Source organism: Anguilla anguilla, chromosome 4, assembly GCF_013347855.1.
Source record: "Anguilla anguilla isolate fAngAng1 chromosome 4, fAngAng1.pri, whole genome shotgun sequence".
Taxonomy (NCBI): domain Eukaryota; kingdom Metazoa; phylum Chordata; class Actinopteri; order Anguilliformes; family Anguillidae; genus Anguilla; species Anguilla anguilla.
This window is the reverse complement of record NC_049204.1, coordinates 59,572,706-59,591,033: the sequence shown is the minus strand read 5'-3', so window position 1 is coordinate 59,591,033 and position 18,328 is coordinate 59,572,706. Positions and strand designations below refer to the sequence as shown.

The window sequence follows — 18,328 nt, the reverse complement described above, 5'->3', positions numbered from 1 at the left end:
ACACGTGGTAGTGCAATATCCATCGCGTGAAACCATATTGTGGATTTATTTTGAAAACACAGGGGGTGTCTCACGGTTAAAGACCAAAAACAGTAGAAATGGCATCGTACATTGGCAATTGAGTTCAATAGTGTGATCCCTCATTGAAGATGACATGTCTGTCAATCTGTCAAAGCTAAGACCGGGCACATACGGATAAATAAAAAGACAACACATCTGAGCATGCTGCCTTAGATATATTTAATAAATTAAAACCAGGTACAAAAATCAATGTACATTTCCCCTCCTTCCCCTTCACCACCTCACTTTCAATCTCTGACAAACAATGACCCTACTGTGCCTTGACACTCGCTCTATGCTACCATCGGTCCCTCCCTAAAACATGCTACATGTCCACAGGCACACCAAGGATAAGAGTCAAGGCCTTGCAGAGCTGCGTAGGAACCCAAAGAGTGACACTCAGTACATGCACTTTGGAAATGCTTTTTGGGGTAAAAAATGGCAGAAACCCAAGTTCTGCGTTTTACTGGAGACCGTGTGTAAAGCAAAAGTGCATTCAGAGTAGGACTAGAAGCGGGGGAAAAAATGAATATGCGCATATCCGAACATTCTTCTGGGCACTTCGTTAAATACACACTGAAATGACGGGGCTTTGCAATTGGGTACTGCGTGATTAGTGGGGTTAGAACTACTGATGTGATTGGATACTCTCTCCAGTAAGAACACAGCCCTTCACTCATTGTCTCACACCCCCCCGCTCCCCCACCCCTTTGCTCTCATCTGAAGCCAAGACATTCCTAAGCAGTTGCACATCGACCTCTCCAAGTCCATAATATTAGCGCAGATGAATCAAGGCTCCTCAGTTAAAGCTGCTCACTTTTCAGAGATGATTAGTTTGATAGCTGTGGGAGTGCAGGCATGAAGTCTTTGTTTCCGTAGTGGTTCAGCTCTCTCCTCCCCCCCCCCCTCCCAGCTCAGTATATATATATACCATTACATACCAGATCCAATATATTCTACTTTTATATCAAAAAATAAAAAATAAACCTACATCACGTGACGATAAACAACAATTTGGCAACGAGGGAAAAGGGGGTGTGTGGTTTGGTACTGTCGGATCGTTCTGCAACACAGAAACGCATCTTCATTTGTCCTTCTCACCTTCTGTTAGCAGCGGCAGCAGCAGCAGCAAGACTGTTTTAAAACCCTGTTTATACATACATATATATATGCATGTGTGTATATTTAATATATATCTGTGTGTGTGCGTGTGTGTCTGTGTGTGTTCATAGGTGTATATAATTATTTGCTTCTTTTCCAAAAATAAAAAGGAAAACTAGTACTATTTAACATACGTATGCATATCACAAGGAAACAGCCTAGGAGCCAGGGAAGATCGAGAGTAAGAAAGTGTGAGACTTTAGAGAGCATGCTGCAGGACAGGCGACTGCTGGAGAAGACCCTTCTGGCGTTTCCCTAAAAAAACGAAACCCCAAAGCGGCGCCGGGGACAGCAGAGAAAGCGGCACCGCTCCAGGCCCCGCCCGCCGAGCCGGTCCCGGCAGCCGGCGTCTGTGCCGGGCTTCCATAGGGGGGATGGGTGATTTTGTGGGGGGGTGGGGGGTCTTTGCGCTCGCGGTGTGGGATGCGACTCCAGTGTTTTGGGTTCTGTTGGGGGGGTGGGGGGGGGCTGCCTGGGAGGCTGACGGGCGCTTTCGGGTTCCGGACTGGGACGGGCGCTGACTCAGTACTCCGCAGCGTATTCGGTGCCGTGCAGACCTCTGCACAGGAGGGTGAACTCCTTCACTATCTCCTTCACCCGCCGCTTGTTCACTCGCTCCCTGAGGGAGAGAGAGAGGGAGGGGGGGGGGAGATAGCGAGAAAGAGAGGGGGGAGAGAGAGAGAGGGGGGGGGAGAAACAGAGAGAGAGAGAGAAGTGTGAATACAGGAGAGGTGAGGGGAGAACAGGTACAGCAGAGTTAACAACAGGATTTTTTTTATTGCTGGCAAATGTGTCCAGAAGAATTTCAGTACCTTTTCACAACTGATTAAAATTCCTGCTATATCCAGTTATTAATGCATGAATGATAGGCATGTGTGTAATGTAAAAACCATCTCAATTTTTGGACCTTTAAACCTATTTGAAAACAAAAATCACAAAGGTATTTTAATGCTCAGGTACGGGTAAAAGAGTATCTGCTCAGAATACTCAGGCGTGTGTATGAGAGTATTCACTCAGGAGTGTATGAGAGTACTCAGCTCTGGTGTGTATCAGAGTACTCAGCTATGTGTATGAGAGTACTCAGCTCTGGTGTGTATCAGAGTACTCAGCTATGTGTATGAGAGTACTCAGCTCTGGTGCGTATCAGAGTACTCAGCTATGTGTATGAGAGTACACAGCTCTGGTGTGTATCAGAGTACTCAGCTCTGGTGCGTATCAGAGTACTCAGCTATGTGTATGAGAGTACTCAGCTCTGGTGCGTACTGCACGGAGCCTGTTCGGCTGCGGTTGTCCGCGTTCTGTACCTGAGGATCTGCTGGCTGAAGGTGTCTTTCTGCTCCGCGGAGACGCGCGAGGAGGGGAAGCCGGGCGGCTGCAGCACCTCCTTCAGCCACACCGTCAGCAGGGCGAAGCAGTGCTTGTTCAGGGAGAAGAGCACCTCCGCGAACTGGTCCATCAGACTGCGCGAGGACTGCCCGCCGATGGCCTGGAGACGAGAGGACGAGAGGGGGAGAGGGAGAGGGAGGTGAGTGACGGCAGCCGGAGGGACAGAAACACTTCCTGACGCCAAACGGGGGACATGGGGGGAGGGGGAGCCTCACCTCCAGCACAGCCTGCAGCAGCAGCTTGCCGTCTTCCTGCACCACCTGGCCCACGCGAGGCACGTCTCCACAGTGAGGGAGCAACTCCGTCTGTGAGAGGGCACAGCACTGAGGCACTAAAACAACCAGCACATCTCAACTGACCCAATACAGGGCTTCTGAGCTCTGGGGCCCCTGTGTGCGCTGGCTTCTGACCCACTACAACAGGGCTTCTGACGCACTACAGCAGGGCTTCTGACCCACTACAACAGGGCTTCTGACGCACTACAGCAGGGCTTCTGAGGGCTCATGCATTGCCATTTCTGACATAATGTGGGTTTAACAGGGTAAATTATCACACAATAGACATTATGTAATTAAGAACGCTTAACAGGCTGTTACAATTCAGGGGGTTAGGACTTGTGTCTATGACTAAAAATAAGCGTACACTGCCAATACCCAGGAGTGACAACCCCAGGATTAACAACCATCATATCTTCACTGCACAGGGAACACACCAGCACAGTCTATAACAAACATCCCTTCGCTTTTACACAGGGAAAAAACCTGGATGCTCATTCTGCGCACGTATACTTACGAAGAAAAGACAAGTGGACTTGACTGTGGGGCCCTCCGGGAACTTGAGCGACAGCACTCCTGAGAGAGCAGTGGAGAAAGGCTGGCTGTGATTCAGTGAGCCGACATTAACCCTCAGCAGTTTAACAACAGACACAAGTGCCTGCAGAGCACGCTCACACTAACATTGCCTGTGTAAATACAGGGGCATTCCTTCATTCTCCGCTCCAATTACAGACAATTAATCTTCTTGGCAGTAAACACGGAGCCTGACATGTTCTGCTGTAGTATACACTCATTGTTATAACTTAGCAAGGCACTGTGAATAGCACTATGAGTGGTTATTAGCATGCATTGTATATTTTTTGAGTAGTGGCGAATGCTGCAGTACAGTGACCCCGGTTTATATGTCTTTGGGCTGTTTGCCTACATCTACACAGTCTGCACAGTCACGTTTTCACACTGAGTGTGCGGCACCAGGTGCTGAAACACAGCGCATGCACCCGGGCCCAGGTGGGATCCGGGCCCGCACCCTAGCAGTGTGTCAGGCAGAACACGGGCGGTGTGGTGGTGTACGGGTCCTGGGGTCAGAGCGCTATGAAGTGTGCGCAGGAACCCACGACACTTACCGCAATGGAACACCGCCTTCACGTCGAGATTCTCAGACAAGAATAAATCGGGCTTCCGTTTGAGAGCCTACGAAGCAGACAGATCGATTGAACAAGGCAGACACCTCTCCCCCCACCCTCCTCAAGGAACCTCTGTCTCCCCCACCCGCACCTTCCTGCCCTCTTTGTCTGTCTGAATCTAGCCTTCCCAAAAGGAAACAACAGAACTCATACAAACTCATCAAATGCAAACAGATCAGGTAAGGAACAGACTGCAAAAATCAAACATCAAAATTTAACTTAAGTAAATTAAAAGTATGATGACTGTTTTTTCGTTTTGTTGTCATTTCATTCCAATCATATTTTTTTTTCTGCTTTGATTGAATATGCAACAGAAATCCGTAAGTAACACATACGGATAAATACACCTGATGCTTTAAAGAAATTATTCAGCATGAAAGGAGAGAGGGACAAGGGGCAGATGGGAATTTCAGATTTATACAAAGGAGGAAAAATGAGAACTGAGAAATAAAAAACAAAAAAACTGAGGACCACCAATTGAATTAATTAACTGAGTCATTAATTAATTTAGGCTTTGATTTAGGGCTGGAATGACTTGGGGATAGGGGTTTATGGTTCTAACCGAGGTGGGATTACTGTGATGGCTACTGTCTGTCCGTCTGTCTGTCTGTTTAGCCGTCTGTCTCCACCGGCTGGGCCACCAACAACCTGAGCACCACCTCAAACTTTCTCCATTTCTCCATTACATACCCTGCTCACTCAATCAAGGCACTAAACGAACAACATCAAGACTTCTTAGCAAGACTGAAACATATTTTGTTTAGATACCATATATCCTGTTCACCTCTGTGACCTACATAAACTATATAGTGTGATTACCAAGTCCTTCCTTCAGTTTCACTGTTGCTTTGAACATGTGCTAACCAACAGAACAATGCAATGCCAATAAAACAGCGCACTGGTAACAAGCAGAGCAAAGGAAGCTTAACTGTTCAAACGCTGCAGTCTTCAATCACTGTAGAAGTCTATGCTACTACTGCGTAACTCTTTCAACGTATTATTCCAGTTCCTCATTCTCCGACAATCATTAGGTAACCGAAATAGAACAGTGGCAAGTGTTCCTTCAGAAACTAGGAAATGTTGAGCGTGTCCCTTCCCTGATGCAGCTATAAAGGACCGTGAGTCACATCTATGCCCTTCCATGAATGTGAACCTCTCACCATATCGGGCCAATATTTTCCATTAATTAAGAGGAAGCCCAGGTAAAACTGTCCGTCCAGCTGCGTGGCGATACACCATCCTACAGACACCAACTCTGGGTCACAGTGTTCCCAGCTCGGTGCAGGCCTTCTGCCCCCTGAAATGTTCACTTGGCATTTCCAGGTGGAGCCAAAAAATTAGAACCCTCAGGATTGGAGGAAAGACAGTGTCAATCCCCCAATGGCAACCCCATGACTCAATTCCATGGCCCTGCTGGAATGAGGGTCATCCACAGACCCAAACAAACAGGAGAGTGAGAGAGAAAAGGGGAAAGAGAGAGAGAGAGAGAGAGAAAGAGAGAGAAACCGAAAGTGAATGAAATAAGAAACCAAAAACACACCTGAGCTTGGAGTTGCATAAATGAATCAACAATATCAGGATGATCCCTGGGCCCTAAAATATAATAAAGATGTAACTTAAGAAATAATAATAATATACAAACAGCAACTGAACAGATTTAACAGTCATGTGGAAACGAAAGCAAACAGAAAAAATATCATTGAAATAATTGCACACGTGAGTAAAACAAGGGTAGAAACAGGGCATGTGAAGCTTTGGAAGCAGTCTCAGAAAGGTAAACAGAAACGGACGGGAGATGGGTCAGTTTGGAAGAACGGAAAAAGAAGTAACGAGAGAAAAAGAACAAACCTAAAAGAACAAAAGTGGGTTTGGAGTGGGAACCCAGGAGGCACCTGTTACTGTGACGTTTTCTTTTTTATTTATATTTTTAAAGCTCAATCGCAAACCCACATCCCCCACCCCCCACCCCACCCCCCTCCCCCAAACCAGGCCCCATCCCCAAAATATGAATGCCCCCCGCCCCCAGTAACTGCCTCGGCTTCCTCCTCAAAGGGCAGGATGGCAGGCTGTCCCAGCTCCCCTCCCCGAGCAGTTCCCATGCTCCAAACAAGACTTTACACGGCCTCTTTCACAGCCAACAGGCCGAGAGGGAACCTGCTCAAAAAAGGTTAAAGTCCCCGTGCAGCTTGTTACCTAGCTAGTACTGTATATGAAAAGGAAGACAATTATTTTATTTAGTTACATTTTGACTCTTTACATTTGACTCTGAAAAGTGACAAAGATGTAAATTCCACCCACCACTCATAAAATCAAATGTAGGAAGACACAGGAATAGGTTATGTGTGCACACCTGAATTCAAATTAATTGTACTTAATTAAGGCATTAAGGGCCAATTAATTTTCTGGGAAAGGTTATGAAAAAACACATACGCTGACCATATGTGGACAGGGACCTGAACGATGGCCCTGAAAAACATTTGTTCAGAGATGTGGAAGCAAGCAGTCTCACCGTATGGCCTGGGACACACTACAAGACTTTCCAAAAATCACAGGTGTCAGGCCTGCATAACAGCCAAATCAGAGGAGTTGTGGTGATGCACCATCAGTTTTCAAATGGAGGATTGTGCACAGAGTCACCACTCCAGAACTCTTCAGCAAATTTGGAGCTACATGATGCTGTCCTACAAGGTTATCATACTTAGGGATAGCAATATTGAGCTTTTACCTGACTACACATAGATAACTAAGTGAGATGTTTTCTCAAAAGCAGCTTATCAAACAGGAAAACATTTATTTAAAAAAGAATTATTTCAAAATCATTTCTCATTTGGATCGTAAAGCATAATTGCATAACATTCCGTTTTAGATTTATTTTGAATCTTTTTAAGTTTAAATCCATCTTCTGTGGCATTTCCAGTTTTCTTCTAAAAGTGCAAAAAATAAGTTTTCAAAGTAAGCTGTATAAATAACCTAATTTTTTTCTTACTTCAAATGCTACTTTAAGTCATTGGCACCTGGTTGTGCAACATGAAATGTGAAAAGGAAAATAACTGTACTAACGGATATGATCAACTGAAAATTGATGGCAGCCACATCTAGATGCTTTTTTAGTAGCTAGCAGTTGATTGGCACACTTAAAGCCACGGACTGCAGCTTTGAATAAAAACTGTAATTAGTAAACTCATGAGTGCTTATTTGTGCAAATCACCGGAAGGTTGTTTTTCACGATTCATTTCCATCTCCTGAAAGATGCCACAAGATTAAAACTTAGGAGGATTTTCATTCAAAAGCCTTTAATATCCATGAGCAGCTTGAAAGGTGATGATTACTACTGTAGCACTCATAGTCCATGACTCCCCACTCGGGTGTCAAGCTGAGGTACAATTTCATCAAAGCTCGCACTGAGATTCCTCATGAATCACGACAGAAATTGCAGGGCACAAGAGTGTAGTGTGCTCCAGGCTTGGGCCCCGAAGAGCCAGAATTACCTCAGCCACTGGACGGAATATACAGAACTGTGCACCACAGAGTGCACCCAGCAGGATAACATACAGCAGCAGCGCAATTCAGACCGTTTAAGACACACCCTGTACTTATGAGTTCTTCTTGGCAGCAGAAGTCTGCCTGGGCTGTTGGTTAAAGTAAAATTTGCTTGATATTAGTTAAAAGTTCTCCGTATAGTTTCACAGTCTCTGAACTATCGAGCCATCAAGAAGAAAACTTAACCAGCCCTTTCATTTAAGATGATTTTTTAAAATGTAATCTGTTCTGGTTATTTGATTTTCCATAGATAGGTACAACACAGCCTGCTGCTGTCCATCATCAATTCATATCACTGTGTTCAGACAATGTAAAGAATATAAGATTCTCCCCCTGGGGGGGACTGTATACTGCGATGCAGGCAAACTGAATTTGGCACGTCAACCTTTACAATCAGAAAACAGCACTGCTTCTGATTTTCATTTTCAATTGAAAAAATATGAGTATGCACATATTTCACCGGCCCCACGCTACTTCGAGAGGGTTACTCTGGCGGCTGTTGTGCGTGTTTCTTTTCAAACAGGCAGTCAGACTGCAGGCTTGCTTGTTCATCTTAAACCTAGCTTACTAAAACACTGTGCTAATCATTGGTTAATATTTTTCTCTCTGAATTTATAAAAGTTCACTACCGTTTTTATAGCTAGCTAGCTACCATAATCATGTGACATTTTAGAAGTCAGTTAAAATACAGACCTCTGCATTTTAACTAACTTGCAACAGGCAGGCAAGTCTGGCTAAGATCTGATAAATATTTATAAACTGTTACCACATAGATGATGTAAGTTAATTAAGAACTAGGAGTCTCCACCAAGACAGCCCAAATATACTTATATTCATATTTCAAATCTTTTTGGCCATGAAACCACAAGAACATTACTGTAGCTTATATTACAGCATTTCAAGTTTTAAAAATAAAAATCACTGCACGGGGTCTTTAAATTTCCATGTTCACATCTTAACCTTCTAGTCTCAAGAGATTCAGGTCGTCAGGCCTTTTAAACTTTGTTAATGATGAGTGTGCAGCCTAGTTAGAATAATGATGGTCTAAACATGTCCCCTTCTCTGGGTACGGGCAAGACAATTACAAAGTGTTGTAATGCAATGTGCTTCTGAGCAGTCCACATTGTTGTGCTTTAAATTTGGCAAAACCAAAAGAAGGACTGACACTGTCCTTAAGTCAATAAAAAACCCCCCTTTTAAAACATGGGAAACAGCTTTAGATCATGGATGATAACATCATCTCTGCTTTCCAGGGTCCGCTTTACAGGTAGCTGTTGAAAGGATGGGAGTGATGCAGACAAAGAAAGTGCAGCTGCCTCATGTGAGGGCACCTCCATTCCGTTTCTTCTCACTTTGCCCCTTTACACCCTTTCCAACCTTGGGAAACCGGACACTCATTCTCATCCTTCAGCCCCAGTTACATTACACACTTCCCCAGAGTACAAATGCATCAAACATCAGACAGGTCTTCTGCAGCCGGACTGTACGGCATACCGTTAACTATTCCAGTATCTTAAGCACTTCTTGGCAACAAAAATTGAGCAGTTTCTCCACAATCATGCCCCCGCCCCCCCCAGACCCCTGCTTTTTTCCCATACCTTGTTGAAAGATGGACAGGGTGACAGATGTTACCAGTTCAAAAAGGGCCTTGATAGGAGGAAAGTGATCCGTCTCACTGGCAAATATGTGGACCATCTGGAAGACAAGGTCAAGGACACCACAATTTACACCTGATGTGTCACGGCACTATTGCGTGAAAAACGCTCAAGCACTAGCAGAGGCTGTGATGACGCGTGGGCTGACGGAGAGACTCACCTGACGCGTGAGGTCCAGAGCAGAGGCCTGTGGGATAGTGCTGTACATCTGACCGAGCATCTCGCTCAGCTGGGACACCATGGGGGCGAAGTCATGGAGGAGAGTCTTCACCGACTTCTCGAAGATTGCACATACCGCCTGCAAACGAAAGGCACCGAGGTGAAAATTGCTGCAGCTTAGCCAGCGGAAGAAAGAAGGTGAGGCAGCAAGGATATGGGACAGCGGGAGCTCGTCCCCGGTCTCACCTCGACCACCTGCGAGTCATTGAGCCACTTGCTCAGAACGGTCTGGATCAGAGCGAAGACCTGTTGGAGCACCACCACCACCTCCGGGACACAGACACAGACGTTACCATCAACTGAGGCTACGTATGTGGGGCCAAGACATTCACTATCTATAGTATACTCTTTAATACCTAAACTGTATTTTACAGTTGGGAAAACTTCGCACATCGCAGGAACTAATCGTTCCAATTTTCCTTGCATGCACAAAAATTGGGGGCAGCAGTGTAGTATAATGGGTAAGAAGCTGGGCTTGTAACCTAAAGGTCACAGGTTCGATTCCCGGATGGGGCACTGCCGTGTTACCCTTGAGCAAGGTACTTTGCCTGATTTGCGTCAGTATATATCCAGCTGTATAAATGGATACAATGTAAAATGCTATGTAAAAAGTTGTGCTCTGGATAAGAGCGTCTGCTAAATGCCTGTGATGTAATGTAATGTAATGATTAAAAGCAGCTCAGCTCCCGGAGAAGGGCCACAGTACCGTGAGGGCGACTCACCGGGTTGGGACCCAACTGGGGCAGGGTGGTTTTGACCGGCGGCGTGCCCTCGCCCGACTCGTCCTCCTGCTTTGTGATGTCCAGCGTGGTGAACAGGTTGGACAGGAGCCCCAGGATATGGATGATGGCCAGCTTATTGGAGGGGTTCGGCTGAAGAAAGAGCAAACAAACAAAAAAAAAAAAGCATTAGAGGATGTGTGAGAAAGAGAGAGACAGACTATACAAAAATAGGGATACACGGTCAGTTATCTTGCCAGTTATTTTCCAATATTTGAAGACCGAATAGCCCCATTTTATGTCCTCTCAGATCAAGGGAAAGTCCCGTCCTTCCAGGAGAGAAGGAACAGACTGTTCCGCAGGCAGCCTGTCACAGCCTGGGGAACAGAAGGTACAGTGTATCCCACAGCAATGCCACCAGCCTCTCAGCTCGTGGGTACAGAGGGATAGAGGGATGAGGGGCCATTTTAAATGCACCGTTGAGACGTATACAGCCTTAATTTCATAATGACCATGTGTTCCTGAAATAGCTATTGTGATCTTTCAGTGATGTATAGTATTTAGATGACCCAAAACCTTACAATTGGCCTTGAGGTTGAAAAATGAGGAATGGCTCCCCGACCCCCACCATCAGTTCTCTCAGGGTGACAACAGTAATCGCAAAGTCATTAGCAATAATTACAACATAATTCCTCCACAACAGTGGGAAGTGATATCTTTTGCCCTGGTGACAAACATGTCACCTTCTGGAATGACTGCATATAATGCCATGGACAACACCTACATGTACACGCACATGCATGCACGCACACACACACACACACACACACACACGTGTGCATACTTCTGCACATATGCAGCTTAAAACGAGAGGGTAAGGAGCTGCATAAATCAGACAATAAGGCAAAATCTAACAGACTATCTTCAGACATTTCTCTGAATACACATCACAAAACGTCTAGTACAAATTAAATGGAGACTTCAACACTCAGGAAAATATTTTCATAGAAAATTGGGTTGTTATGGCGAGCCTACAAGGATGCCCCACGTGGGAGTTGCCATAATACAGCAATGAAGCACTAAAGAAAATCGGTATAGCTGGTGTCATACCAAGGACACAACAATTAGCACTTGCACTTGCAAAACAGTTTAAAATATTAGTCATTTTGAAATGAAACGGAAAGTTTATTCTCTTTTCTTTTGTCTTTTAAAGTATTTTAAAGCAGAAGATGCACGGCACAGTTGCTATTAAGGTTTCAGCCAGTGCTACAGTGAAGATCTGAATGTGCAGACCTGCAAAAAACTACAAATCCCAATGGGTCTCCATTATGAGGGAGACCTCGGGGACGCTGACTGAGACAAAGGCAGAGGCACAACAACTGAGCTTCCATGTTTGGGTCTGTCATGTTTCAACATATTTAAAGAAAAAAATAAGAATGAAAAGATTCTTACTTTTTTTCTTTAGTATACTTCGATATTTTTTATTTCTAAGAAGTTTTATTTTTGGTCAGTAAAATAACTTTTTCCATGATATACTGCACACCAGCCTGAGTTGCAGGTGAATTTATAATTCAGTATAGATTAAATGCTTGTTATATTTATATATTAATTTTCATATTTAACATACTATATAATTTTCCATACGCTTTAGTGGTGGAGAAACTACAATAACTACAGCAGTGCTCATCAGCCCTGGACCTGGAGTGCTGTGAACCTAAAATTAACTTCTAATTAATTATGTAAACAGATATAAATTCTCAGATATCAATCAGAACAGGAATATATCGGATATGCATAAAATGTTAATAGGCCACTCGACAGGAACACATTTAACTGAAGGGTGCTAAATGAACTGGATCTGCTGTGGTCCATTGTCTCCTTGCCATCTAACACTGACATGGTAACACAGTTATTCCTGACTCTGCGTCAACAACGGCATTTCCCCCAGGCCTTCTCCTTTTCGAGGAGAACACAAATATTCAATTAAATTTACACGAGACACATCTGTTACTGGCTGCCTTGTCTTCTTCCAAAATATGAGTCCAGCAGGGAGGGGTAAGCGGAGGGGAAGATGCCATTTTAGAAACGGGGCAAAAGAACGTGGGAGGGCGGGACCATGCTGTTTAGGACGTAGCGTAAAATAGAGGCTCATTGGTTGAGCTATGAAGGCTTTTTGAGATGAGGACTGAAGCTTTAACAGAAGACAGCACTCGAGCTAGAGCCCGAAGCGCAAAAATAAGTGTACCTGCGTCAGAGCACGCATAATTAAATGTCACTGCGCCTTCTGTTCGGATTAATGACTACTGAGGCGTTATAAACCATAGGCAGCTCTTATATTTTAATGAGTTTGCTTAAAACTAAAGATTGTAGCACGGTTTCATTATGAAAAGTACAGTAACGTTTTTGTACCTCCTCCCACAAGGTGTCAGTGTTGTCAGCTTTCGCAAGGGAGACGTTGGCTGTGTCCGAATCGGCACACTTACCTACTGATGAGTATACAACTTGTATACTTAGTAGTAGGCAAGTGCACTGATTTGGACTTGGCCATTGTCTTTTTGCCTGCCGTAACCATTTCATGAAGAAATATTAACAACGGATTTATTAATGGACAGAGCTGTTGTTCAGGTACTCACTTAAAATGTTTGAGAAAGAAGACAAAGTTTGCACCCCGAGTTAAACCACTAATTATTCGTACATGCTGATATGAATAATTTGAACAGCTGAGACGATCATTAATACATTTTGTGACAGAATAATTTAAACATTCTGGTGTATTTCTGTTAGGCGCATGATGCATGCTGATTGGTTGGTGTGTACTGTCATGTTTTTGAGTGAGGGGGAGGGCCAATCTGGACCCACTGTGAAATGAGCTAAATCAGTGGAACCACATGGAGACGAAACCTGTTTCCAAGGCTACAGTCCAAAAAGGGAAAAAGTGGCATGTTATTGGCCAATACACAGTGCCTTCAGAAAGTGTTCACCTCAATTGATAATTTCTTTTTTTGCCATGCTGCAAAGTCAAATTAAAACATGTATCATTTTTTCTGTTCTTATACAAGTAACTTTCATTGTATCTCTCATTGTCAAAATGAAATTAAGTATTCAGATGGCTTAATAATTTTATTAAAAATAAAATCTTGAAAATTATGAAAAAAATATGTTCAAACATACATACCCAAGAAGACTTGCAGCCCGAAGCCCAACTACAAAAGTACTGACTCTGTGGGGGGGCGCATACTTTTGTAAATGAGAAAAGCAAGTCTTTCATTTAAAAAATTGTGTCATAAATGTGCTGTATTCACTGCATTGGTGAATGGTAAAAATAAATTTCAATGCACAAGAATTTTGAGGAGAAATGGGCCAAAAATGTGAGAATGCTCGGGAGGGTGGTGGGGGGGGGAGGGGGCGGTTAAAGCCTTCTGGAAGCACTGTGCAGGGGCAGAAAGGAGCACCTCTATGTACCCACGGTCTACAGTAAGCCCTGCGTCTGGAGCTCTCCACTGCGGTGACCGCACTGAGCGCGCTCAGTCCTTACCGTCTCGTCGGCCAGCTTCTCCAGCTGCTGGATATAGGGGGTGATGAGCGAGTGCAGATTCCGCAAGATGTCCTCCACGGGCAGGGCGGAGAGCAGGAAGCCCAGAGCCTGCATCAGCCACATACACTGACTGGTCTGTGTGCAGAGAGAGAGACGTCTTACACTCTGACTGGTCTGTGTGCAGAGAGACAGACATCATACACACTGACTGGTCTGTGTGCAGAGAGACAGACATCATACACACTGACTGGTCTGTGTGCAGAGAGACAGACATCTTACACTCTGACTGGTCTGTGTGCAGAGAGACAGACGTCTTACACACTGACTGGTCTGTGTGCAGAGAGACAGACATCATACACTCTGACTGGTCTGTGTGCAGAGAGACAGATGTCTTACACTCTGGTCATCAGACAGACACAAACTGCTTAAGCTCTGATTCATGGACACACTGTTTACATCATTAGGCTTTAGTCAAGCTGATTAACCTCTGCTACTAATCTTATCTTAAGATTGGTTTTTGACATATATAAAGTATATAGATGATGATTGGCTGTGTGCACAGGGACTTGAGGCTCCTTGAGGTAAAGAGACAGAGAAATAGAGATATAGAGAGTGAGAGAGAGAGAGAGATAGACTTTTAATCACTGACCTTATGGATCTGTTTGATGAGCACCTCCTGTGAAGAGGACATAATAAATACAAAATATTATATTTATTATAACATTTTGTCATAAGACACCAGAGACAGTATTTCATACAATCACTGTTCCACATATCTCCAGTGTAACCTGAACCCACAGCCCACTGACCTGTGAGACAGCCACGATGTTGGTGGCGTAGGGGGGCAGGTCGTATTTGCACTCGCGGCAGATCTTCTTGAGCGTGGAGACGCTGGACACAGAGAGGTCGGGGTTCCCCAGGGCCTCCAGTACCAGCGGGAGGACGCTGCTCAACATGACCGGGTGATCGGCCAACCACTCTGCCAGAGAACCTAGAGAGAGAGAGAGAGAGAGAGAGAGAGAGAGAGAGAGAGAGAGAGAGAGAGAGAGAGGGAGAGAGAGAGAGAGAGAGAGAGAGAGAGAGAGAGAGAGAGAGAGAGAGAGAGAGAGAAAAGGAGAGAGATGCAGAGGCAGAGAGAGACAGAGACAGAGGCCAAGAGAGAGAGAGAGAGAGAGAGAGACTCTGCTGAATGACTCACTCCACTCGGCAAGTATGAAATGACGTGCTGAATATTTCACTAGAATCTGATGAGCTCACCGAACTGCCCCACGATACTTCGATGAGCGACTGATGAATGAAAATGAGAGGAGGGCAGAGGTGCGCTACCTATAGTGAACATGACGGTGTCCGCGAGCTGAACGTTGTTGATGTTAATGCGAGGAATCAGGCCGATGAGCCCGGGTATCACGTCAGAGTAGTTGACGTCGATCGTCTCCGCGATGGACTGGAACCCGTACAGCAGTGCTTCAGTGTGCTGGATGGGTGGACAGACAGACAGACAGACATCAAACTACGCCTCTGTATTTATGCTTCAGTATCGCTTTTCCTCAGGCGCAGTAAAGCTAGGTTATTACAATACAACAGCCTTACTGTGACGTACAGTATTGCACTCAAATTCATATTCAGTATGAATCTGCCTAGTCAGTTCATTATCATTACCACCGTTGCTCAGCCTGATAAACTCGGCAGATGTGTACAGGTCTGAGGGTTCACCCGTGCCGGCTGGGTCACTGACCTGCCAGGACATGGGCTGCTCGGTGTTGGTCAGCAGCCTCCCCAGCTTGTCGTACAGGTTGCTGAGGAGCTCGGCTCCCAGCGTCTCATACACGTACATCAGGGTGTCGGAGATGTCCACCCTGCAACACACACACAGTCCCATAATGCTGCAAATACAGCTGTGGCTCAATCAAATTTAAACTTGTACATTAATTACCTGTCCCCAGTTCGTTCAATTACCCTCTCATAGAGACAATGCTAATCCCTTTGCTCTACCTGACCTCACTTTGTGCACAGACCAGACCACACAAATACGTATTTGTTTTGGATTCAAATACTTTTCTGTGCTCTATTGATCTTGCCTGGTGTAACTGAGCCTACCAATATGACCAGAAGGTGGGGTTTGCACTTTTCGAGAGTATTTCATTGGTTCCAATACACCAGACAAGATCAGTAGAAAGCGTAGAAAAGTATTTGAATACAAAACAAATACATATCTTACCCAGGTCTGGTACAGACACATAGTGACAGACACACGCAAACTGGGTCCAAACCTGTAGATCCTGAACTGCTCCTTCTCATCGGAGGACCAGGAGGCGTACTCCTCGTCAGTGGGGAACTGGGCCTTGTGCAGCAGGACGTCCACCAGCTGGAAGTACACGGGCCTGTACACCTGCAGGTACACCGCCCGCTTCTCCGCCTCGAACGACATGATGTCATCCTGAAATACAGGGGCCAAACGGTCAGGGGAACATTCGGACATAAGCACCCAGAACGCGACTCTGAAATTAGTTACGCATGGGATAAAATGGGCCAGTTTGCATTGAATCAGGACCAGTAAAAGGAGTGCATGTTAAAGCTGCAAGACAGCAGCATACGTCCGAGTGTCAAAACCATCCACAGAACTGTAGAGACACTAATGTAGGGTGGGGCCAGGAAGAAAATGCGATAAAAAAAACCCAGATGGCTTGAATGTCTGTATTCAAGGGCATCTAGATTTAGGCCTGTATTCAATGAACATTTTTCTTTAACTTTGACCTGCAAGTAAATGCAAGCATCAGTTTTCTCTTCACAAACTCCATTTGATTCCTTTTAGCGGTTACCTAGAAGAAGCAAATGGAGGCTCTCGATGCTACAGGGGCATGGAGTGCCGGCTCAGCTGGAATTAAGCCTTCAGAGCCCACCATGCAAGCTGGAAACACTTTGGAATATGACTTTAATTATAGGTAACTGAATTATGTAGCTGGCATAAATCCACATTCAAACCCATTACCTTCATAGCCAGTAACAGTCGCTGGGGGTTGGGGGGGGGGGGGGGGGGGGGGGGGTTGGGTGTAGAGTGACTGCTTAATTGCAGACCGAGGAAGGTTGTCAGCCTCTGTTGCTTGGCGCCCATCCAGACGGTTAGTACCCATTCCGACGGATGGCACACAAGGCGACCGTCTTTGTCACCTATACTAAGGACCGGCTCTGGATAACCGTCTGCACCCGTTTTTGTCTAACAGCAATTGGATGTATTTCTATTTTAATGACAGTGATTATTTATTAAATAAATTATCAACTAGCTAACATTACTTATATTTTTAACAATCTTGTACGTCAACGCATTTTTGGCGGGTGTTCTATCGCAAATATATTCTGCTTGGTTCAGACTGGTAGCGCTGTGGGCTGCCGTGATTCATCTGCACATTCGCCCGACTCAGCACGTTGCAGGGTTTCGCGAGGAGTAGGTAGTTTCATTCTACATCACAGGGAAGCGGTCAAGTCGAAGACCTTTCAATCTAGAGAGTAGAGTGACAGAGAAGAGACACGGTGCCTATCTTTTTAATACCACAATACTTCTACGACAAACGGATTTTTTAAATTCTGAAAAGCCGTCATATTCCATCCCCCCGGCCGAAACCGTAGATTTAAAAAACGGGTTGTCCGTCCCTTTCATCGCTCTGCTTCGCGACGGCACAGATCTTCCGGCACAAAACCGTAACCGAGCTTCCGGCCACACGGAGTTCTGTACCGAGAGATAAGCATACATTATCTCTCACGCGCTCATTCAATTCTGCTCGTCTCAGGAAGCGGCCACTTAATAGCTTTGCATTCCATTATACATACGCACAAACGTAGCTATCCGCTGCTTTTAAAATCCTATTAGTGGACTAACGAAAAAATAACGGAATCAGAAAAAGAGTAGAGGAATTAAGAGAACGAAATTGGAGGGTGCGGATTTTATTTGAATCTGTATTATCTGCACTCGTGTTTGAGCTTCGCTTGTCACTTCTAAATGGATGGTTTTTGGGTAGCAATGCTCTCAGGTCCCGGAAGCCACTCTGCCGAATGCTGCAGACCAGTCAGTGTGCGGTGACTCAGGAGGCAGTATTGATCGAGGGCTTAGAATTACAGTGATGCTGACAGAGGGATGGGCTGCTTTGTGTGTACTTTGCCCAGACTGCATCCACTACCCATTACACCCTCACTTAGGAAATGGATTCCTGGAGAAACCGGGTGCTCTCTGGAGAGAAAAAGAGCTTGAAACTCGAGGAGACCCTTGATCCCAAAAACACGATATCTTTAAATAAAAACATATGGATATGGACTCGCACTACCATGTATGCTTATAAAAATCTGTGTTCAATTCAGGATACGATACAGCAACTAATTATTTTAACATTGACTCAGTGACATAAATAATATGACCTAATCCGTGTGACAGCTGTAAAGCTGATGTCACTTCCAGAATAAGGCAGTGGACTTCACTTCTAGAGTAAAGACGTAAATAACAGGAATATAAATTGGTAACAAGCATTCTCATACTGATTAGCCAACAATAAAAGTTCAGTTCAGTTTTTCAAACATAACTGATTTTTTTTTTTTAAACTCACTC

At 44.9% G+C, this 18,328-nt stretch overlaps 1 protein-coding gene across 3 annotated transcripts in view; it reads right to left on the bottom strand.

Moving 5' to 3' along the window:
- Positions 1-223: 223 nt before the first annotated feature.
- The window catches only part of ipo13 (importin 13), a 37,115-nt gene continuing 19,010 nt past the window's right edge, over positions 224-18,328 (bottom strand). Inside the window, exons 6-21 of one of the 3 annotated variants that reach the window (XM_035413409.1) lie at positions 16,005-16,171; positions 15,470-15,590; positions 15,061-15,208; positions 14,544-14,725; positions 14,384-14,410; positions 13,735-13,869; positions 10,203-10,352; positions 9,667-9,747; positions 9,422-9,559; positions 9,205-9,301; positions 5,607-5,659; positions 4,007-4,073; positions 3,400-3,458; positions 2,823-2,912; positions 2,526-2,707; positions 224-1,840 (exon numbers count right to left, since the gene is read on the bottom strand). In XM_035413409.1, the coding sequence (XP_035269300.1) occupies positions 1,744-1,840; positions 2,526-2,707; positions 2,823-2,912; positions 3,400-3,458; positions 4,007-4,073; positions 5,607-5,659; positions 9,205-9,301; positions 9,422-9,559; positions 9,667-9,747; positions 10,203-10,352; positions 13,735-13,869; positions 14,384-14,410; positions 14,544-14,725; positions 15,061-15,208; positions 15,470-15,590; positions 16,005-16,171 (1,794 nt within the window). In that variant the 3' untranslated portion in view covers positions 224-1,743. Of the gene's footprint in view, positions 1,841-2,525; positions 2,708-2,822; positions 2,913-3,399; positions 3,459-4,006; positions 4,074-5,606; positions 5,660-9,204; positions 9,302-9,421; positions 9,560-9,666; positions 9,748-10,202; positions 10,353-13,734; positions 13,870-14,383; positions 14,411-14,543; positions 14,726-15,060; positions 15,209-15,469; positions 15,591-16,004; positions 16,172-18,328 lie in introns of those variants that run through there. The other 2 variants (XM_035413410.1, XR_004764793.1) reach the window with 2 other exon arrangements.